Source organism: Amblyomma americanum, chromosome 1, assembly GCF_052857255.1.
Source record: "Amblyomma americanum isolate KBUSLIRL-KWMA chromosome 1, ASM5285725v1, whole genome shotgun sequence".
Classification (NCBI taxonomy): Eukaryota; Metazoa; Arthropoda; class Arachnida; order Ixodida; family Ixodidae; genus Amblyomma; species Amblyomma americanum.
In genome coordinates this window covers 127,967,594-127,991,712 of record NC_135497.1, presented here as the reverse complement: position 1 = coordinate 127,991,712, position 24,119 = coordinate 127,967,594, and the positions used below count along the sequence as shown (strand labels likewise).

Genomic DNA, 24,119 nt, shown 5'->3' with positions numbered 1-24,119 from the left:
GAGGAATGTTTGTGTAGAGAGAGACTACATCTAGTGTTGCCAGGAAGGCTCCTTCCGGGAGTTTGAGACCTGCTATTGCGCGAAGGAAATGGTTTGTGTCGCGTATGTATGATGCGTGTGTTGTTGGAATATGTCTAATTAGTGTGTCAATGTAACTGGAAATTGGTTCTGTAATCGTGCCGATGCCAGATACTATAAGGCGGCCAGGATTATCATATATATATATATATATATATATATATATATATATATATATATATATATTCAAAGTTGAAAACGCTTCATTTAGCCATAGATTTATTTTGAGTCGACGTTTCGCAGAGTCTGTCCTTTCTCAAGACTCTTGAGAAAGGACAAGCTCTGTCCGAAACGTCGACTCAAAATAAATCTATGGCTAAATGAAGCGTTTCCTACTTTGCATTTTGCCTCTAGCAACCAAATACGTATATCTTTCTATATATATATATATCAGGTGTTTCAGGGAATGTGATCATTTATTTTTAGAAAGATGGTTTTTAGGTAAGGAGAAGCAATTTGTGGCATAGCAATGTGACTGCTGCCGGACGTCAAAAAACAGGCGAGTCATGTTAACTTGCTAAGTGGTTAACTAAATTCTAACAGTCATCTTTTAACTATTACCTACAGGCACCTGATTGTATTTAGGAATTTGTAGCCGGCTGTTAGTAACAGCCATAACAGCTTCTAGAATTTCGAAAACGCCATTACTCTCGCCGCTGTGGCACGACAAAGTTTGGCTATTTCGACTAGTTACGACCACTGGCGGGGTTGCTTTGCCTGCATGGTCTTCCATAGTGCATGTATTTTAGCACGATGTAGCCAAATTTTGTCATGCCACAGCAGCGAGAGTAATGGCGTTTTCGAAACTCTAAATACTTATATGGCTATTATTAACGGCCAGCTACACGTATCTAATTACAATCAGGTGCCTATTCGTAATAGTTAAAAGTTAACTATTATAATTTAGTTAACCACTTAGCTAGTTAAGATGATTCGCCTGTATTTTGACGTCCGCCAACGTTGGCAATACTATGCCGGAAAAAACTTCTGTTTATCTCATCGTAATTTTAAACTCGAGTGATCCCTGTCTTTGAAACACCAGGCGTATATATATAGCGCCATCCTCAGGAATAAGAACGCGAGCGCCGGCTTCTCCTATGAGTGACGGGCAAACCACTGAAAGCCAACTGAAGGTCAGCTTCTATTCAGCGATCACACAGCCAAAACAAACGTGGGCGGGAAGCAGTGAAGTTGGGTAGTTCAAGACAGTCTTCGTTGTGTTTTTTTTTTATTTTGCAACCATTGTTCATTCACGATCAGCGCGCATGCTTGTTTCGTTCAAACGTCGGTTCTGCCGTAATACGGTAGCGCAAGAGCGCAGTCACGTACGTTTCTTTTTTCCTTATTTCTAAGGCTTTCTTTAATTGGCGCAAAAAGAGACCACGAAGGAGATACGGTATATGGTTTATGGGGGTTTAATGTCCCAAACCGACTCAGGCTATGAGGGACGCCGTAGTGAAGGTCCCCGGAAATTTCGACCTCCTGTGGTTCTTTAGCGTGCACTGTAGGAGATACGTTGCTACAAAAAAAACTTGATTGGCCATTCCTGTGCCCCCTCTACACATAAAGAATCGCCCTAGGGCATAAATTAATATTTAAAAAATAATTCATAATTAATGTGAGCTAATGAACATAACTGAACCCGCCACGGTGGCTCTGGGGTTAGCGCGCTTGGCTACTGATCCGAAGTTCGCAAGTTCGAACCCGACCGCGGCGCCTGCGTTTTTATGGAGGCAAAACGCTAAGGCACTCGGGTGCTGTGCGATGTCAGTGCACGTTAAAGATCCCCAGGTGGTCGAAATTATTCCGGAGCCCTCCACTACGGCACCTCTTTCTTCCTTTCCTCTTTCACTCACTCCTTTACACCTTCCCTTATGACGCGGTTTAGGTGTCCAACGATATATGAGACAGATACTGCGCCATTTCCTTTCCCCAAAAAACCAATTGTATTATAGCATAACAAGCAGAATTAAGACTGCGCTCAACTGCGTCATGGATGGCTGTGTTGAATGACGCAATGTATTACGGTAGCCGTTCAGAGTTAGCTGAAGAGATCAAGTGGCGGAATTTATTACGAAGCATGCTATAGCGGTTGGCTTTGGCGGTAATGTTTTGAGCTGCAATTATTGATGCTGGCTTCCGCGCTTTCTGCAGGGAGTCAAGGATAAGTTTTTTTAAGTCCACATCTATGATTCTATGCAGTATCGTAAATGGAAATGAATGAAGTGGTGTTTACAAGTAGCAGTAGCAAGATTCATTGGTTTTTGAAGTGGTGGAGCTGCAGGTCTAACTAGCTTCCACGAAGACGGGTGTCATGTGCGAGCACCTTACCTCTGGTCCACGAGGGCGAAAAAGGATGCTCAAAGCTCGCGGTAATATTCCTGGGTCTCTATAATTCCCTTCCAACGTGTGCGTCTTCCCAGCGCCGGTGGGTCCACAACAGAGAACCAGCACGTGCCCGCCTTTAAGGTAAGACTGCAACGCTCCAGTCATGACAGCAGCGTGCACCTCCTCCTGGGTGCTCCTTTGAGGCATCACCTGGGCACGTGAATATAGTTTGGGTTATTAGGGTTCACGCTACGTAATCGCCTGCGTGATCACGTTAAAAAAAAGATGCACAGCTTTTGCTTCACAATACAGCCCATGCGCATTGCTTCTAAGCCCTTGTAGCACCACAGGCAGTACTAAGCTTCGGAGGGGTATACGACGAGAGTGCCTCGCGCTTGCGAGAGATTTGGAGCGTTGGCGATTCAAAATGAGGCACACTGCGCGGAGAAGCGATCCCGGTGGGCTGTATGTTTGGGCGAAAACTGTACGGCTCGTCCGTTGCATAACAGCTGGTAAGAAATCTGTGGAAAAGTTGGCTTTTAATGCTGAGGAATTGTATGTCTCATTAGCACGAAAGCCGACGTCCGACGTGCGCCGTCTATGGGACGAAATTGGGACGATATCAGAGTATCTTTTGACGCGGCGCCGAATTTCACTTTGTAGTCTCGTCATTGTGGTCAACGCATCTGCGCATGACCGCCGTGCTTTGCTTGGACATGTGGATCAAGATTTTCGACCACCAGCGTCCGACCCTTGGCAGTGTCTGCCTCGTCATTCTACGTCAACATGTACAGAGTACGGAACTTAGGGTGGAGCTTAAGTGTCCCCGAGTTTTCATCAAAGGATAAGATCTAAGCATAGCCACGTCCACTCGAGGACCCTAGAGGTATAGTGCACCGGGACTCCAGGTGGGGGCCTCGCACTGACTTCGCTGTCACTGGACACGGCAGGATCGGAAGCATCGGGAACACTGACCTGTTTCGGATGCATGGTGTCCTATAGTGATAGTGGTGAAAATTCAATAAGCAAGGTTTTGTAACAAGATAATGCGATTGTGCTTACAATCTATGGCAGGCACAATATAAAGGATTTATTACAAAGTATTGCTTTAGTCGGATACAACTTAACTCTGCAGTGAAGCGCCGCCCACATTCAGCACTGCCACATAGAAAACCTCCAAGACAAATATGTTGTCCGTTGTTAAGCTTTTCTTCCTACCTAAATAAGAAGCTAATTGCAAGACAAAATTTTAAGCTCAAAAACTTTGAGGTCTCTGGCTTTTTTGACAGAGTGAAACATAAAAGCTAATGTTATTAACTAATTGTGATTGGTCCGCGGAGTAATACAGGACGACGCTGGCTTTGGCTCACTGTTACCAACTGCTTTTATTTTAAGTTGTATCTAACTCTAGTTAAAAGTGAACTTTATTGTAAGAACAGTGGGAAGAAATCTTAGACGAAGTACTTCAAATATATATCTAGTGTTGTTTTATAGTTATGTAACAATAATGTTTTGAACGCAATACAAAAACAATGCCTGTTTTGCGCGTTAATATTTGCGCTGTACCATAATATATTTTTTTTACCTCATAACATTAAATAACATCTGACATAAGGCAGTGGCACACTGTTTACTTCACATGTGAAACTAATGTGTGCGATACAATCTAAAACGTAATTTGTTAATTTATAGCATTAAGTCTGTAACACGTAAGATTTGCGCAACTTAAATAACTTATAGTATTTAATGTTCGGAATATTACCTGGGTGCTGGTACTAGTCGCCTGCATTCACTGACCAAGCACGGTGCGAGGTGTGCTGGAAACACTTTCTGGATTGCCTTACATTTCCGCAGCCACGTTGGGGTAATCTGTAGCGTCACTAGACATCTCTGTTGCCGCAAAGCCTCGCTCTCCTATCACGAATTTCTTTCAAGCAGTAGGCGGGGTGCCAAAGTGGCGCTGATTGGATGCACAAAATATGGTGAAGAACAATGAAAATGTTAATTTGCTACGAAATGGCGCCGTGAAATGCCGTCTCAGTCACCAAAGAAGGGAAGATGAGACTAGGGAACTTTACATCAGAGTTCAGGCTCCAGGATCGAGGTCACCATTGAGGTGGCCCACGACACGTCGGAGCCCTGAGGGTACAAGAACAATCAGCGAAGGGTCCGAATTTATTCATTGAGTGGATTTTCGCACTGCCTGCATATTGTGTTCTTTATAGGTGTCTCCAAGTGAACAGGTCCAAGTTTATAAAGGAACATCCGGTCCATTTGGGGACGCTCTTATGAAAAACGGCGGAAAGGAAAGTCCGCTAACGAACTAAGATACAATGACAGGTGCGAAACGAAGCTAAACACGCGAGTGTCCGTGTGTTGACTACATTCAACAGCAGCAGCAAGCAAAGGGCACAATAGCGCGCTTTGATCGAAGTACCCCCCGGATATGCCCAATTCAGCTATCACAACTTCTGACCGAGCAGTTTTCAATCAATGCCAGCCAAGCAGCGGATGCGCAGCTGACAGCTGACCCATGCTAAAAGATCTAGTCTAGATTCCCTCAAAGGAGGCAGGAGAGGTCTCTGTTGTTCTCCACTTATTCGAGGTGCATGCTGATTTGGCGTGGGACGTGAAGCAGCTTCAGACCACGGACAATGATATACAAAACGATACACACAACAGAAACACAAGTTTTACTCAACCACTGACAAAACACCTAATGACCAGCTACCAGTGCTGACGCAGCAAATAACACCCGAGCCCCACGCTCGCTCTTCACAGCTTGCCGAAATCCGGGGTCTGTCTACTTCCTTCGACAAAGCCTTACCAAGAACTGACTACGCTGGGCACTACACTAGAAAAAAGTATCTTCGACACTGATGTCATATGACCTCGAAAATTGCGTTTCCGGTAAACCGATACAAGATACTGACCAAAATTTATTTCTGTTACAGACACCATACGCACTCAATAATTGTGGAAAAAAGCTATTTTGATCGGCAAAGAGTTTTTGAACAACCTGAACAACCTTTTTATTTCTTTGTTCCTTTCAAAGTCGTGGGGTGACAGTGCAGTACAAGTCAGGTGGTTATTTAGAAAAGTACAGTCGTCTTAACTGGCAGTGAACTATCCAATTATATCGGCTGTGTTAAATTTTGAAACCGTCTCTGTCCTTCGGCACATCATGGATTTTTAAACGCTCGTTCGACTTGGTTAGAGGGAGGCTTTGTAAGAAATAAAAGTAAAAGTTAAATAATCAAAGTAAAGAAAAAAACAGTGGCCCGTGTATGCGAAGTCATTTGGAGAGAGGACCCCAGCCAGCGGAAGGGACAAACGCTTACGCCATCGCGTCACAGCATTAAGGCGCAGCTTAAACGTCCGCAGAACTTTTATCCACGTATAAGAGCGAAGAATAGCCACGTCGACTCGAGGATCTTCGAGGTATAGATAAAGGGAAGCTGAAACGGTTTTCAAATCGCATGAAACGCTGTGGTTGGGAAGAAAGGACCTTGAGAAGCATGTGTGTAAATTTTTTCCCGATTCTATCCGCGAACAGAGCTGCAATCGCTTCTTAAAAACCCGCCGCCGGCACGCCCTCGTCGCTTCCGGAAGCGCCGGGTGGGGGGACGGCCGAGAGGGAGAACTAGCAGAAGTGACGCCATTCACGGAGAGTCGGTCGGCTGCGCTTGCTTCGCTGCGGCCCGCGCTTTGGCGAACCACAGATCAACGTAATCTTCTGCCAGTGCCGTTTACTTTCTCTCGTTCGGGCGTTCCGTGTAATGCTTGAAGCCTGTATATAAACCAGTTTTGGCATGGCACTTCTTTCGAACAGCGCTCAGCACACAGCTTAGTAGAATCCGTCGGTTGTTCTCCGTCAGCCTCTTCCACGTTAACCAGACAATCTGGTGGTACGCAGCATGCCGAAACTGTCTGCACAAAATATGTGCATTAAAATTTCTTTCGTTATATTACTTTCTTACCTCTTTGTAAATTCTTTGTAAATTCTTTGCCTTTTCCAGCTGGTTCACATCCATGCTGAGCTAAGACCACTTCGAGCACTGTATTTGAGGCACACATTCTTGACCTCTTTTGAGCTCGTTACGCACTGTGTGCCTTTTGGCTTTTTCCTTATTGCTTGCAGCTCATTGCAGCACAAGCAATTCTCTTAATCTTTCATCAGCGCGCAGCACATGCCGCTCCACCCAACTGAACAAACAAAAAGCCTATTATATCAACCTAGTATACTTGAGCAATGCAAACATTTGCGTTCATGATCGAGCACTTCGTCATGGCTGACGATCGACAATGGCGCCAGAATTCATGCAAATCTGTCCTTGAGTCAGAACGGCAAAGTTGTCAAGCCGCGGTACGCATATATCTGCCATAAGTAATTCTGCTGGTTACCTCGATACGCAACAACAGCAACTATATATATCTCGCAGCACACTAGTTTTGATGAGCAGCACAGAGAGCTCCGAAACACAGCCATAATTATTGTTCAAAAGCGTGTTCAGCATGCAAAAAAAACAACAACGCACCGGGGTAAGTGCAGAAGTTTCATGGTTGAACAGTAGCCCGGCCATGCGACAGAAGGAAAGCGCAGACGGGACCTTCCTCCCGGTCACCTCGACTCTTCGCGCTACAGTACAGCAGTGCACCCACTCCAACTCATCCAGTTTGGCATTCATTTTAGTTCGAAAAGACCTTTGGGAGTAATTAGGCAAGTAACTATAAATAAATGAACAAACAAATGCTTTAGCTCGTGCGACTCATATAAGCTTGCGAGTGATCTGAATTAGATCATGTTTACAGGCGTTACAAGAAGTTCGTGGCAAGGGTTTTATGCAGCAGCGGTACACGACAACGTTTCAGCGCAATTTACTTTTTTTATTGCCACTTGCACCTACACAAAAGATATGCACCCACATGCACCTATGCAAAACATACGTATCACTCGAGATTTGGTTTACCCTGGTAGGACGTGAAAGTACCATACTGGGTTAACGAAATTTCCGGCTTGCAGGCGCCGTCATGTCGCTTCTCTATTAGATTCTTATCAGGCGGTGGCACCAGTTTTCTCTTCTGTAGTCTGTAGTTTACAACGATTTCGGAATAGGTTATAGCGCGCGCTCGTCCAGGTTCCGAGAGTGCGGCGGTTCCACGGTTACTCGGAAGCAGAGAATATGGGAATGCGCCGACTACCCCGGAGTTGATGAAGATGTTGATAGCAGAGAAAGCTGGGAAGCCCTGCTGTGCAGCAAAGAACCCGCTCGGCAGAAACAAGCCAATCCGCCTGGCGGCTGATTCCGCGAAGAGATAAAATCTCTTTGTTAGCTTTTATTCACGGAGGCTCCGGCCCCCGCCCTCCAGGCCTGCGTGCCGGGGGCGGTGAGTAGTAAGGGGTCTTTATTTCCGGCGGAAATAAAAGCTGTCATCCACCAATCCATCAAGTCGAGATTTCCAACACGTGAACATGACGCGACTTGACATTCGCTGCCGGCGCACTCCGCGCCGTCGTTGGTTCCGCCGTTTTCTGAAGCTGCTGATGGCTCGAACATGCATGGTGAAAGTCCAAACTGTTCAGCACTTCTTGAATTATCCATAATATCCAAAACGTAGTCCGTAAAAGCCAGCTGAAGCAACGTGCTACGCAGCAACGCCATCGGTGCCGGCCGGAGATCCCCGTGGATGACGTCACGACGGTCCCGACGAATCGCGGACAAAAGCGGCGTTCGCTCGGCGCCCTAAGGCGATGGGGGGCGTTTTCTTCTAAAAAATAGCTTTTTGCGTTTATTTCCGCTCTTTTTGAAGGAGATGTTCTTTTTCAGCGGACTAAAAGCTATAAAATGACGTAGAGAAGTCATTTTTTTCGAAAAGTGCTTCAGCTTCCCTTTAAGAAACACAAGTTTCGCTGCGCATTTAGATAACTACGGTTTGTTGTAGCGTTGCTCCTTCAAATAAAGGAATGCGTCAGCTGACGAATTTGACGCTGCTGGTGTTGATGACCCCATTGACGCGCGTATGGAAACGTGTGCGACCTTTATTGTGCTTATAAAGTAAAGAGGAAATGTTCTGTAAGATCCTGAACTGGAAGGGGAAAGTCTTCCATTTCTGTTTTCAACCACCGCAACATGAAACTGCCGTGGAAGGGTGCTGTTTCTACCACAACGGTGAGCCTATCTCCTTGTCCCTTCTGTCAAAGTGCGCCGGAGCGCAGCATATATGTCACCCGTCCGCCAAACAGCGAATGCAGGAAAAAGACGGCTGACCGGGCCAATGGCACTGACATCGTGTCTTCTTAGTACTTTTCTTTTTTTGCGCGAAAGCACTACCTCACGAGGCCTAACTGGCTCGCCGAGTTTGTGTGAAGCTTGACCTTGAGGGTGACCTTGGCCGAACCTAGCATAGCAACTGCCCACGCAGGTATAAAATAAGTATTGCCGCGACTGGGTTTCGAACATGCGGCGGGTTTTCGTCCCAGCTTTTCGATCTGGTCGTCTCGTCAGGGAGCGCCCCATTGGTTTCCGCGTGTCCTGTAGCTTCGCATACCATGGCTGTCGCGAGGTGTGACGCCCCTTTTGCCAAGCTAGACTGTTCAGCCGCGTCGTGCTCGCAGTCTGGTCCGTTCAACGCGTCGGGAAGCTCCTCGGAGATCTCAGCGCATTTCGCGACAGAGCCTAAGCTTGACTGCCTGAACTCATCGGGGCGAAAATCCGCCGCGCTCTGCCTACCATTCGCCGACCCCAGCGGGGTATTTTGCAGCGCGATGCGCTCACCAGCCTCAATATGTCTTCTTCGGGTCGCTTGATCTGCTTGAAACCTTTCTCTGCTTCTATAGCTTTCGTGCCTCTGCCTTCGCCACCGCCTTTCAGGCTTCTGCTTCTGCCTTACAAGCGTCTCGCTCTGCTTTAAGCCTCTGAATCTGCATTTCTCGAATCTTCAGCTCGTACTCTAGCCGCCAGATTTCTTCAGACTGGCCAGTTTCCCCCGTCTCCTTGCTATCCATTCAGCTGTCGTGCTACTCGTCATCTCGCTCCCAATGCATGAGCTAACGGGTTCAGTTAATACCGCTCTCTAAAGCAACCGTCGTTCTTTTCTCGCGGCCGCCTAACGTTGGACGCTGGTGCCCCAGGCCGTCACCCCTCGCCATTATAAAGCAAGTTGCGATTATGTTTAAATTTTTAAGGGTAGGTCATTCCAACGTTTATTTGTAACGTTTCGGAACGTTATAAACACACACACACACACGCACACACACGCACACACGCACACGCGCACACGCACACACACACACACACACACACACACACACACACACACACACACACACACACACACACACACACACACACACACACACACACACACACGCACGCACGCACGCACGCACGCACGCACGTACACACACACACACACACACACACACACACACACACACACACACACACACACACACACACACACACACACACACACACACACACACACACACACACACACACACACACACACACACACACACACACACACACACGCACGCACGCACGCACGCACGCACGCGCACACACACACACACACACACACGCACACGCACGCACGCACGCACACAATATGTACAATGTGTTAACTTTTGACCAAAACAAAAAGCAAAATTGTTTTAATGTTTCAGTGCTAGCTCCGGTTCGGCAGCGGATACGCATTTGGCCAGCGATCTACGCAGACTCTTGACCGGACACGGCTCCATAAGCAACGTTTGGAAGTGACTGAGATTCGCATACAAAATGATTCTAAACGTTATTGCACTCTGCTTGTGAAACGGTTGGTTACAGCGATGCAGTCTGCATTTAATTGTTTTGGTCTTTTCTGGCAGAGTGAAAGTAGGCGCTGTCATTAGAATGCAGTAATCTATAACCCTCCGATGCGGACCGACTTCGATCAGTCCTCAGAGTGGCCCCTCAGCATCACTCTTATAGCTTGTGCTGTTCGCGGCGCACACAGCACAGACCTTATGAGCAAAACAGTCTTTCGTATTCGAGATTTCTGCTTAGAAGCCTCGGCGTTTCACACCGAACTGACATTCAACGAATGACTTCAAAACGTGCCATTTATTGGGCCCTTGCGCGGTTTTACATTTACTTGTGACAAACTGACAGCCTCGTAACTTTAACAAAAAAGTGTAAAGTAATTTAAATTGTGAAACTATTGCCTGCAGGAACGAGCTCCGTCTTCCTGGCAACGGCGGCTGTTTTTAACTTTTGTTTTTTTTTTTCTGAGCCTAAAAGGGTACATGCACCTAGAGGTTTTCTTTTATAGATTTCTGCGTGCATCGTCATGGCGAGTCGTAATGCATAATCCGCCAACGCGGACTAATTCACTTAGAACTAATTTTTTTACTTTGTGGTTCGAACTCCAGAAACAGTCGAGCCCTGTGCAACAGCACGATCTGAAAAGGAGGCTGATGAACAAATCCTATATAAGACGCGCAGTATCAGGTCAGGCTGGGATGATCACAGGGCGTGAAAAGACGCTCATTGGGACTGAAATGCGGTGTAAAATGCGTAGTCAGAATCCAGAAACGCGTATGGAACACCAGATGTACCACCAATGAATTGGGCCGCCATATGAACGAATGTCTGAGAGACCGAAAGCACCCAGCCATTATAGTGTAATTTTTAGTCCTATGGTGTGTTTTTATTAGTAATACCGTTTACCGGTTGCGTCCCTAGAAGCGGGACAGCAAACTAATATTTCGGTTAAAAGTGGGAAAAAAGCGGCAAAGATATGCCGAATTAGACTCTTTAATTTTTTTAAATTCGGATTTAACCGAGAAAGTTCAGCCTTATTCAGATGCATGCCATAACTTTCTCGCTATAGAGAACGAGTTACGGTCGTTCACAAGAGAGAAGTGAAGTACGAAGGCCACCAGCTCAGTGAGACAACAGGATCGTTGAATTTAGTGCAGTTTTGCGTTTTGATGCCTTGATTCGCTAATTTAGACAAACGCTGGGTACAAACCGAGAGACTCCACTACATGAACACATTTCATTGACCAGTGCAGTGCCTTCTGCTCACGGACTATCACCACCTTACCAGAGCCGCTACATGGTTACGGAGTTTACGCTCCGCATGTAAGTGGACTGACAATGTTTTTAACCGTAAAACGCCACACTCAACTCGACACATGCTCAAGCGTAGCGGAAAAGTGTCATGCTTCGGCTTCTTCGTCGGTTCAGCGCGTTTTTAGAGACTGAGTATAGGGTCACTGGGGGAACGAAGGAAGAAACAAAACTCAGAAGAGAGCGTCCGGCGACAACCTTGAAGCATAGTCATAAAAAGTAGAAAAAGTGAGAGGCAGTGCCCCGTGATCACACCACGTGATAGCGTGCGGTGAAATCTATCCCCGCTTCGCGCGCGCATGTACGAACTGGCGCGGCAGACTGACTGCAGATCAACCTCCTTACCGTAGACGCCTGCACTATGGGCCGAGCAGAAGGGCCCACTAAACCATACCGACACCAAGACAACAGGGATTGACGACTCGTAGAGCGAAAAACGGGAGAGGCAGCGGCTTCTTAGCACTTGGCTTGCGAAAGCTGGCCGCGTGGCGTCGCGCTCCCTCCTGAGCTTTTAGGTGCCAGCGGCCATGCGCAGGACAATAAGCGGAGGGGCGTTATTAGACACATTTAGAATAGGATGACTCTATCGGTTAGGGGAATAGGCGAATAGATGGGGACCAGTGCGCAGGCGTAGGACAATAACACCCCTCCCTACGGAGCGGTTGCTTTGCCTGCAAGCTTTCAGGAAGCCGTGATGAGGACAAAATTTGGGCAACTTCGTTTATGAAATTATAAAACCTTGTCTGGATATTACTTTAGATGTGCTACACGCCTCTCGGTAAATAAGGAGACTAACAGTAATAGTTAAAAAGTTAACTCCTCCATATTAGTTAATCAGCCAACTAGTTAGCACCTCTTAGCTGCACTCTCATGCGCTATAACGCTGACGATAATATGGCGAAAAAAGCGCTCTTTTAACGAAAAAAAAGAAAACCTATGTTTAAAAATTGCAAATATGAATTGAAACACCGGGTATGTGTTTTGCACAGAGTTGCTTTCACTTGTTTCTTTTTTACTTTTATTTCGAGCAACAGTTTTTAGAAATAAACCTCTAGTTACGTTTATTCTTCCAGCGTGATCACTTAACTTCCACATTGTTACTTCTTTTTTTACGGCAGTAGCATCTGACATTGACAACTCCTCGAAACACGGCCACATGTGCGGTAACTGCCTGTACACAAACTGCTGCAGCTAACAAATAAGCAATGGCAAACTGTATGCGATTTTCAGCGCATAGGAGAGTCACATATGTCACAGAAAAAAGGAGGTAATTCTTCCACAGGGCAAAATATTCGCTGAAACCTAAAATAACGCTGTGATGTGACCACCGAAAACATCACACTGATTAAAAAACAAAACCCCTTGCCCTAATATAAATGTCATCAGTCTGCGTACGTTTCACATTCTGCAAATAAAGCGCAAGAATGAATTAGGGAGAGAGTTAAAGTGGTTTCCATTTTAAAAGCTAATGCAGAAACAATATGTTAAATTTTTGTACTTTAAATCCCCCCTCCCTTTTTTACGGTTATTCGCGAACACAGTCTGAGCCTATGCCGATAGATTGACTTCGGAAATAACTGTGCGGCATCATCAGATCCTCACTGAGCTCGATGGCCATTGACTCGGTGGGCACTGAAATTGGCCTTGTGACGGGTATCAGCGCAATGCTGAGCAGATCATACATATTTTAATCAAGAAAGTAGTTACTCATTAGCGTCTAACCGAGCAGGGCGACAGGACCGGATTGATCCCTTGACTGAAAATTACTCCACCATTTCTCTCTGCGGACAGGACCAGGACGAATTTTCCTTCGCTGGCGAAAAGTTGGAGAAAGTAGCGTAGCTCTCCTTTAAAACCTTGGGTGCGAGCTAACACGGGGGACGCGGAGGAGGGTGGTGAGCTGGATTAATCCTTCCATTAGAACTTGGAGTGATAGCTGTGTAAGGGGCTTTCGTTCGGGCAAACTGCTTTATCACCGCGGTTGATGCAGTATACCCTTGCCCGAAAACTTGAGCGCTCGCCTGCTGGCCAAAACAGACTGCTGCTAAGGAGCCTTGAGGGACATGCGGGCGGGGAATCGGTCCTTTGTATTTGCGTCTGCGATCTTCAGTTTATACTCTCGACGCGCTAGGAGCCCATTGTTTGCAAGTTTCCAGGCTCTACTTCACACGGCTGTAGTAAGTACGCTTCCCGGGCAGCCCACGGTGCAGAACCCACCTTGTGGAAACGGAACCGCTTCTGTGTGTTGCACTCCGTGGTTGTGGTGGTGGTCACCACGGTCGTGTCACAAACTGCTTCGAAGGCGGGTTCCTTGAAGAGCGCTCCGCTGAATCGGGGACGTATTCTGACAAAACTCTTCACATCAGCGGCTGCAAACAAATTAAGTGTTTCTCATTCAGAGCATGGCATAAAATCAAGGCACAAAAAGGCAGCAACGCACGTATTCGAGATGCGAAAAATACTTTCAAGAGACAGACGACAACATTAAGAGTCGCCTACCTCATCTTGCAGATACTTTCTCTGAACCAAGTAGCATACGGGAGTTGCAGCCCCAAAAAACAGTGATATTTAAGGAGACTTTGGCACTAAAAAATTAAATGGGCGCTGTAAGTTTCGACAAATTAAAGGCTAATTTAGACTTGCCGAAAAAAAGTAAAGGTGGTGGCATGTAGGACGACGAAGTGGAAGGCTTCCGATTAGTTTATTCTGGGGTGCTTTAGCCTGCATTGATATCGCACAACGCTCATTCGTTTTTGCATTTCAAGTCCGTCGAAATGCGGCCGCCATGGCCGGAACTCCATCCGGTCGCCTTGCGCCGAGCAGCTCAAAGTCAACTCAATCGCGGAGGGTGCCAATGGAAAAGTAACCGTACCTGTGCATAATGCAAGCTGTTCTTATAAAGCTGTACAAAAGCGTGCATAGGAGACCAAATATAAAACCGACGCGAGACGCGCGGAGCAGTTTGCTTAATTAGGTTTGTAACATGGCGGACCCTCAAATCTGGAGCGGAAAAAAAATTATATCGTATTCGTATAAGGGTGGGCAGCAACAACTAAACCTACCACCAAATCTACAGCCCAGATGCATATGAGAAGCCTTGCAATTTTTTTCCCTTCTACATTGCGCTTTCAGGGCAGTAGGCGCGCTGTGTTCCCCCTTTGTGTATGTGTTTGTAGAGCTTGTGTTATTCACAATGCATGGTTACCAACTTGCTCAGTCACCTACCTTGATGCAGTAGGAAAATTCTACCTTGGTTTCCAACATCACCGTACTCCAAAGCTCACGCTTTACTAGCAGAGAGCAAGTAGCCTGTGCCACAAGCCAAGCCATGGCTAGGGACGCCCAACCAAGAAACAGCCCTAGAAAAGTGAAGCTGACAAATATTTAAAGCGAAGAAGGTGTTCTTACTAATGTGACCTGAAGCCACGACTGGTGAGGTTCCGCATTCGTGCTGCTGCATCGGTCGTAGACGTGCATGACAGTCCCAGCTGTGGCGAGGTCCCCATAGCACGTCACACTCGACCCCGTTTCTCAAGAAACAAACTGATCATCCTCGCTCCCCCTCACGCCCAACCAACAAAGCTAGAATAAATTATTTTCAATGTAGCCCACGCGCAGTTTCATGCGTTAAACCGAAAAAAAACATCCAAACTATGTGGAAGGTTTTGGCAATGCTATCATCACGTTTATCGGGTAACATAACAAAAATCAGTCGAAAACGCGGGTGCAGAGCTCCACCGTTTTGCCATTAGCTCACAAAATAACCTGGTGACTCAAAGGTTGTGTCGTCCCGCTGTTGATTCCGGAGGTTGCAGAATCGAATCCCGACCGCAGCGGCCGCATTTTGGGGGAGGCGAAATGCAAAAAGCGCCCGTGTGCTGTGCGATGTCAGCCCATGCTTAAGAACTCCATGTGCTCGAAATTGACCCAGAACCTTCCGTTGTGGTGTCTCTCATAGCCCATGTCCATTAACAGCACGCTAAACTCGACATATCACTGTTTCCCGGTAATGCCCAGCGGAGCATTCCGCAGCTTGAGATAAAGGATTATGAGCATCAGGTGCAGAATATAAATCGGCAGCCTACTGGAACCAAAATGGTTCTTAACTTGCGTTCTGTCACAGTAGGCCATCAGTCTTGGAGTTCAGTGCTTCCCAGGATACCTATATCACTGTTTACTACCAAGAATATGTTGCCAGAACAATATACGTTTTTAATATTCCGATTTGTTGTTGTTTTTTTTCTTGGGAGGGGGATGGGGGTGGGAGGGTGAAAGTAGTGCGATTGTTTGAAACACAGCTGAATCAGCAGGAATGTGGCGTCCAAGTGATGAGCAGCAGGAGACGAGTTGGAATCTTTCCGTCCGACACCCATCAGTTACAAGCCTGGGTGCGTTGTTCCTTCAGGCTGGCGCCCGCCTTTCGCTTGCATTAACAGAGACGTAGTGGTCTCCTTGCGTGCTGTGGGATACACGCGTACCAAGTTTCCTCTACCAGCCAGCGGCGAGCGTGTGAAGGTCACAAGGCGACGCGCGCGAGCCACCCGGCAGCGGAGAAGGCCACACCTGTTTGACCTCCAGTTTCTGGATGCCACCGCGACGCTGCGGAAGTAAGCGATTGACACCCGTGGCAGTAATCGGCGAGAGGATAAAGTGTGCTTATTGCGTGGGAAGAGGACCGTCGAAAGAGCTCCTGTCCCCCTAAGCACCACCCGTGAGTCGTGGGCTTCCTGGCTCTCTTCTTGCTCAGAGCTCGCCTTCCGTGTGGGCTGCGGACAATGTGACCCCCACAGCGTTCATGTAAGCATATCGTGCGCGGGACGCGCTATAGGTTCAAAACCCGGTGTCCCGCGAGGAGCAACTCGGCTGGTAGAAACGGTACTCGCAGGTAAAACGGTAAAAACGAAAAGTGTTCTGGTCAATTACTCGCACTTAAGGCAAGCCCACAGGCGCTGGTGTGGTATGCACATGCGCAGTTTCTGCAAGTTGTGGCTGTCTACGAATAATAAAACACTCTGTTCAATTTCACTGCAGCCATGGGAGCTGGCTCTGCGATTTGCACATTATAGCGAGGCGCCATTTTTGTTTAGAATCGTGATCAACAGGTTTCACGTCACATCCTTTTCGCGCAAGCGTTGAGTTCGGAAGTAGTACGTTGCTTGAAATTCGTGGTGAGTGCTTATTTATAATTCTGGGAAAAAATAACGCGAGAGCTGAAATGTTGGGTGTTCCTCTTAAGGGTCAGCGCGATCAAATGTTTTAAACCCAAACAGTCTTATCAGAGCTGAAATATTTTTTTTTTACATGCGAACGGAACACTCGGCTGCACGCTGTGGCGGAGTGCTCGACTGGACAACTCAATACTGGGGCGTTTATTGGGCACCAAAATGTTACCTCCATGACAAAGAATCGAACCGGTGATGTCATGATCAGTACCCCAAAACCGTAGCCACGAAGCCCGTTTGGCATGTTTTCAGGAAGTTAGCAGCAAAACAGTCAGGAACATCTTATTTGATGGGCGACCGGGACAAAAACATGCCAGCACGATAGAGACTTCAACATACCGAGATTCATAGATAACGTGTGTGAACCGGCAAGCACTGCGTGATGTTGTTAAAAGAAGCTAGAGGATGGGGAGTTTCGGAGGTTTTCACGCTTACGTGGTCGCCAGATTTGTAAGCCCGGGCACTCGGTGGCGCGAAGGCGTGTTCAGTGGAAAAGCTGTCGAACCGAAAATGGTCGCAGTAAATGACAATATTATTTCCGAGCAAGTTCCGCACAACACCAAACGTCCTGAGGACGTCCTAAAATGGTCAGAACGTCCTCGTCCGTAACAGGACATTCTGAGTACCTATTGAATGCATCGATGACTAAATGTCTGCGTGAGGATATTCTCAGTTTGTACTTCGCTGGACGACTCGAGGATGCGACTTCCTAAAATGCCCTACAATCGTCCTATCGCAGGACAATATTGTGGGGATTGAACTGAGATCAAACCAGCTTTATCCCTCGCACTCGTGTCTCAATAATTTAAAATTGCTGGTTCATTAAAAATGTATGTAGAATAGTGGTATAATGAAGTAAACCAATGTGACCCCAAAATTGTGCCCTAGGAAGATATTTTTGTTGTGTACATCTGGCTTTATGTACGGCGTGCCTCTGATGAGGTTGTACTGTTTAGGTTTTTGTGCCACTCATCGTTTTAATTTACGGTGCAATATTCAACTCCAGAAAGAGCTATAGCTCTCTGCCCTGGGCATGGTAAATCTCTACATTTTACTTATTGTGGTAAGCTTGTGTTACATTAGTTTTGAATGCGGAACTCCTATTAAAAAAGATCTTTTGATACAAATCCTGAAGTAGTACTAAAAACGTCCCCAAACATGATCCTCAAGGCATGCTGAGTATGCGCATCGGACGGACAAATGAATCCCAATTGGCTTGCTTGAGGACCAGTTAGACACAACCCAAGGGCGTCTGAACATACTGACGCGGCCGTCTTAAGGTTTCTACATTGTCTGGGATGTGCCATGCCATGACTGCTTTGTCAGGACTTATGAAAAAAAAATGTGGCGCAATAAAATGTGTATCCTTCTACTTCAACAGCTGCCCTTTTAGCGGCTGAAGAAAATACGAATACTCACTTGGCACTGTACGTGTGGTTTCCAACAGGGAGCTTGTGCCATCTCCTTGTTCCCTATGCACTCTGCTGGCTGACATCAATGAGGACTCCGTGCCCCAGCGCCTTAGCTGGTTTCCCGGACCCTGAGGCAGGACGACAGTTCAGTTTCCGCAGCAACAAAGAACACCTGGCTACAGCAAAAGCAACGCATTATTGTCATCATTGTGTTTGTGTGCCTCCCTATGCAATACCCTCTACCAGAGGGCCTTCAGGATATTTGAATAAATAAATATGTGCACATGCACGGTCACTGCAGCAACTACGAGGACACCAGAAGGCTCGAATAGAATAGCACCAGTGAAGGCGGGAAGAATTGTGCTGAAGAAAGAGCTTCTAAACTTCTCACCATTCACGGGGGCGCTGAGTAACACCGAAAGCTACCGAAAGCGCCCTGCTACCCGCCCCTATCACAGTACCTATCTTCACCATTTGGGCAGCATTCTCATCAGGCAGGCGGCGAATGCTGCAGTTTTCGCTAACGGCGCCGCTTCGTCCGGATAATGTCTATCATGCAGTCATCGCTGTAAATTTCGTTTCACGCTGGCTGTTTCATTTTTACAGGGTTAGTACAGTTACCTCTGCTGCAGGTGATTTCTATGCCTTCTCCCCCTTCAAAATAACATGAGAGGGTGCGAGCCCTTTGGGAGACTTCAGCTCGCCAGCTTACACTCCGACAGGACCACTTCACTTTTGCGATGAAAGCTTGGATAGACAACTTTGTCCTCCTCGCAGAGGGTTGTGACCATTGCACTGCGTGACCCTGAAATGGCACGTTAATAGTTAACGTGCACATAACTCAAAGGCAGGCCCTGTTAGCGCCTATTAGCCTTCGCATCGAGGGAGAATCGGCATACCATCTTCCTTGCAATACCGATTCTGTGCGAAGATTTTCTGATGCGAACGGAATAAGACAGTGAAAGCATGGAGAGCCATGGATTCCTTTGTTAGCGTGACTAACAGCAAGCAAACGAAAGCAAAATCATCTTGAAAGGTGGGGCTGCCACTTCGACAAGCACATTGGACTTCGAGTACCTTCCATGTCAATAGATACCTTTCTAAGTGGAGAGCGGCCTATTAAAGCACGAAGAACGCGGCTCTGCTGTGACCTTGGCTGCGTATGATTAAGGAGTGCACAGAGCGCGGAACACTCCGCAGCCATGAGGGCCGGGTGAACTGTAGGCACCAGGCTCACCTGATGGGCACGAGGTCGCGGAAAAACGCCAGCTGTTGGCTTCTTGGATTCCATATCCGAAAACTGGTAGTTGTTTCGGTCTTGGGAGGGCCACACTGGGGGATCGGCCCAGATCTGGTAGCTATCCTCCTGCCCGATGCATTTCACCTGCACTCAAAAAAGGCAAAAGAACGCGGGAAAGCAACACTGGTGGATACTACATCAAGAAGGGCATGCATTGGTTGGTTGGTCGGCGTCAAATAAAGATGGCACATACGCACTACGGGGGAGTAGTTAAAAAAGGCGGTTAATTGCTGCTCAACGGCTCGAGATATAAAGCAAATAACAGACGCGGCAAATGGAAGGCGCGTGCCGGAGCTCGATCGTCTTTGCTTCTAGCTGTGACGTGCCCGCGGCAGAAATACGACGATGATAGTGTCTCTCATGAGCCGAACCTGAAATTCTGTACTAAGACGACTCAATAAAACGCATGCTTTGCTTATTTGTGTGCTGAGGACGTCAGGAGAAATTACGGAAAATGTTTGCTACATTCGAATCAGTGCGAAAGCATGGAATTGTGCTGCGTAGAAAACTACGATGGGCGGGCAGTGCCGCCGGATAGAGCAGATGGAAGTTTATGAAGACGACGCTCTTCAGTGCACAGCGCCTTAACACGAAGCGTGTTCGGCTGCGGTGATAGTTTATTTGCTTTGCATCTCGCAACTTCAGGTCCCAAGCTATGCAAGGATCCCCACTTGATCAGTCGGAAATTAGGATTTTAGCCTATGCTGATGACGTGTGCTTTTTCTGTTCCGCTAAAAAAAAGCTTAAAGCTTTGCATTTAGCAGCGTAGTTCTTTGACGTCTCTGGCGCGGTCCAAATTTGAAAAAATCTAAACCATTCTGGTTGCGTTACCGGTGTACGAGACCTAATCGTATTGATGGTGTAAAACGGGACTCTGGTTTCATAGAATATCTTAGAGTTTCTTTTCATAAAGGGTCTTACTGGGAGTCACAAATTCTCTCTGTGAGGCGCCAAACGCACGCGTGGATGGGTCGGGAGCTCCTGACTTTTTCTCGGGAACACGTTTGCAACATCTTCTTGGTTGCAAATCTTCTTTATGCGTTGCAATTGATGCACTGTGCGAGGAAGAAGCTACATGCCCTGCACAGACTATTCGCGACCTTTGTTTGGCGCTCTCAATGACAGAATATGTGTAATGCGCAGAGGCTATTTGTTTCTTTCTCTCGAGTCTGGAGAAGTTGGCCTTGTTCATTTATTTGTTCACCAGTTGATTTCACTGTTTTTCTTCTTCAAAGCTGCGAACCATCCCTTTTAGCTAGGCGGGTGCTTACAAGGGCACTGAGTTTTCGTCTGCCTTATCTGTTTGCTTCGGCCGGTTATGGCCGTGAGGAAGCTTTGTGGGGTAACCTGGAGGAGGTTGCTAGCACCTTTGATTTCCTGTCTGTTCCCTTCTCGTTGCAATATTTATTTGATCTGTCAAGAAGGCAGATGACAAAAGTACTTATAGAATCTCTATTCCCTGTGTCCCTTTATCCGCAGCTTTACCTTTGGTTTTATGGATTACAATGTATTGAAGTGAGTTCAGCGAATGCACATTCAACATGCTGCAAACTCCTTCTTTTTTAAACTCCACACTTGGACTCTACCCGTCAAGGCCTGGCTTCGCTCCACGGGGACTTTTGTGCCATGGCCGATGAGCTGTCGCCTGTGCAGCCAATCAGAGACGATCGATGATTGCCTTGTGTGGTGTCGTGGTGCAGTTTTTTTCTGGTATATACTTCAGAGGACAATGAAACAGGGCATTGAGATATCGCTGTTTACTATAAGGTTCCTGCCTGTCCTGAAATACCCTGGCGTTCTGTGCAATCTGTAATGCTGATTGGAATTTTAGCCAGCGGAAGAGCCGCATGATGGATCGACACGCAGAACCACCTCGTTCATCTTAGTGAAAAGTTAAGTGAACAGCGCGCCTTGGTGGGGGAGAATTATGCGGCGCAGGACTGGCCCCCGGAATGGTTGCCGGTTCTTGATGCACGCATATGTCGCCAGAAATTTTGATGTGCAGGTTGAATGTAGTGTACAAAGACATGACAATGTGTGTCAGCCGCGCGGAATGTATGTTTGTACGTAAAGAATTTGGTAGATCAGCGGGATTGATTTTCATGAAATAAAGAAAAAAAACTGCGGCGATAGGGTAGTGGCTTCACGCAGCGGCCTTTGAAGCTAATCTGTTCGCTTTGCCGCGGGTTCGACTTCCAATCATGGATAGTGATGTGATTTATTTTTCTCTTTTTTCTGTGCTCCTAAGATGGCAGTTCAGGGGAGTGGGCCGCGCGTCTGGTCGTAAGATGCATCTCACGGACTGGGACGTCCTCAGATCCATATTAGCTCCGTTAGAGGGCCAGCAACTCTACCTGGCTAAATAGGCGGGGCAGCTGCAGGCTACACAAAGGAGATGCTCGCTTCCACTTTCAGGGTGAGGACACCGTTTGTATCGCGAGAACGCGGGGTGGTCCCCTTCACAGCACACTTTGGCGCCGCGTTGCTGTCATGAGATTGGTGTTCACGATGCCAACATCGTTAACCATTATCGCCGCTCCTACCTTCCTGGCAAGAGCGGAGACAATGTCTCTCAATGACTCGCTAAATGTACAAGGAATGCCTTTTAACTCGAGATTATTTCTGAGACTGTACTGCTTAAGTTTGGTCAATTCTGCCCTACTACACTGCAGCTGTTTAGAAAGTTTACTGCTTTCCTTCTTTAGACACTTCTGCTCTTCCTTAAGCTCGCGTAGCTCTCCACTGGTTTCGGCCAGTTCTTTCTTAAATTCTTCAAAACTTTCATTCATAAATTCGACCGATTCCCACAGGGTGGCAAGCTCATGGTTGAGGTTATTTCCTAACGCTTCAAACTTGCCATTAAGCTTCCAACCTCTTTCAGAGTTGTTGCAGCCCTATCGAATAGCCTTCTACCCTTTACTTTAGTTTAAGACGCCGTACCAGACTCATCACCATCCCCATTGCTGTAGGATGATCCTGGCACAGACTCTGTATTTAAAGAAATACAAGCAAACAGTATTACAAAGCTGTAATACAAGAAGTACGATGAGCATTAGGCCGATGTGTCTGTGCATGAATTGTCCTCAGCAATGGTTCGGCCAGGGCCAGGAGGTCAGCTTTTATACGCCCCACCGCATTAGTGTGCTACAGCCGGAGAGCCGGAACATATGCACGTGCGTTGACGCAGCAGCCACTGGGCCCGGTATGATGAGGTAGGCAGAAGCCAGCAAGTTGCTTCGGCAATCGTTGGCACGTGAACCTGGAAGCCGCGAGAGTGATTCAGACAGTCAGAGCCAGCTGTAATACGAGGAGTATGATGAGCGTTGTGCCGATGTGTCCATGCCTGAATCATCTTCAGCAATTCGCCTTTTCAAATTTTAGATGATTTCAATGCCTAATTAAGAATTACTTATCCATTCTAGATGTATAAATTTTGAACGGCGAGATTAAAAGAAGGGATTAATACTGAGAAATTTCAGCCTCAGGTTCTCACTCCTTGTCCTAAACATTGCCCTTATTGGAATGCCTTACTTTTTCAGCAATGTATGCAATTTTGCTACCGCAAATCTGTAAGGGCCAGAAAATATGTTTGCATTGCTTCCAACCGGAAAGTTTGTTTACAATTATTAAAAAACAATATGGTTGCAAAAAAAATTATTTTTATTTCCGCAGAGATCCGAACTAGTGATTTTTCAAAATCGACATTTTCCACCTACAGTGTGACATACAATTTTTTACCCTAAGCTTACAGCATTTCTTGCAAAACTACGTATGATTTCCTTGTGTCAACGCATTTTCCCATCGCATATAAAAATTTCGGTATAGACAAAATATGGTCATGGGACGCCGATTACCGTTCTTATCTGAACACCATATATATCATGAATAGTGGCGATAAGGGGTGCCGCTGTTGTAACTCTCTATGTATGTTCACCTTCTCCATACCATTTAACCCCTCGCAGTTTATTTGCATTCTAATATCCCTGCGTCAGCATCGAGCCCTACTTCCGTTAGAAGGTCCCACAGCAATTCCCGGCTTTCACTGTCATATGCATCTTTCATGTAAAAAAAAATGAGCCAATCATAGCAGCCTGTTTTGTGTCATAGCTATTTCAATACATTGCGTTACTACCAACAGATTGTTCTCGAAATGTCTGCTCTGCCTAAAACCAACCATTTTGCAGTTTACCCAGTATTCAATTTTTCTCTATCGATATATGTAGCTGTTTTAATAGCGTGCATTACAAGCCCATATGTTACAGAAGTTATCATGATCAGTTTGTATGAGCAAATTTTTTTCTCCTCTACAAATAGAGAAAGTCCAATTCTGCATACATGAGCATTAATCCATTAGCTATCGACACATATATTTAATGGAGGAGTAGGGCCGCGGTACAGCAGCGACTACCTTCAAGAAGTTAGCGCAGATCAGAAGGGGTGCAGCGGCTACGTCGAGCCATGCGGAGGTAGAATTGCCAGCTTAGTGGCATCAGGTTGCATATGCCCCAGCGCTCGGAGACTGCATTCACAAAGTTAGCGGCCGGGCTTGTGCCCTCTCGCATGAGTAAGCAGTCTTAAGTGTCCCTGCAGGCTTTTATTGATTACACTGCTGCCCATGCTCCCCCAGCGCATGGCCGCATAAATTAACATGTGCGAAGAAACT

The 24,119-nt window shown here is 46.8% G+C and overlaps 1 protein-coding gene across 1 annotated transcript in view; it reads right to left on the bottom strand.

Annotated features, from left to right (window-relative positions):
* The window catches only part of LOC144113654 (kinesin-like protein KIF20A), a 78,699-nt gene that overhangs the window by 26,901 nt on the left and 27,679 nt on the right, over window positions 1–24,119 (bottom strand). The window contains exons 3-6 of the mRNA XM_077646867.1: window positions 19,394–19,540; window positions 18,164–18,284; window positions 13,740–13,891; window positions 2,410–2,616 (exon numbers count right to left, since the gene is read on the bottom strand). Coding sequence (XP_077502993.1) covers window positions 2,410–2,616; window positions 13,740–13,891; window positions 18,164–18,284; window positions 19,394–19,540 — 627 coding nt within the window. The remainder of the gene's footprint in view (window positions 1–2,409; window positions 2,617–13,739; window positions 13,892–18,163; window positions 18,285–19,393; window positions 19,541–24,119) is intronic.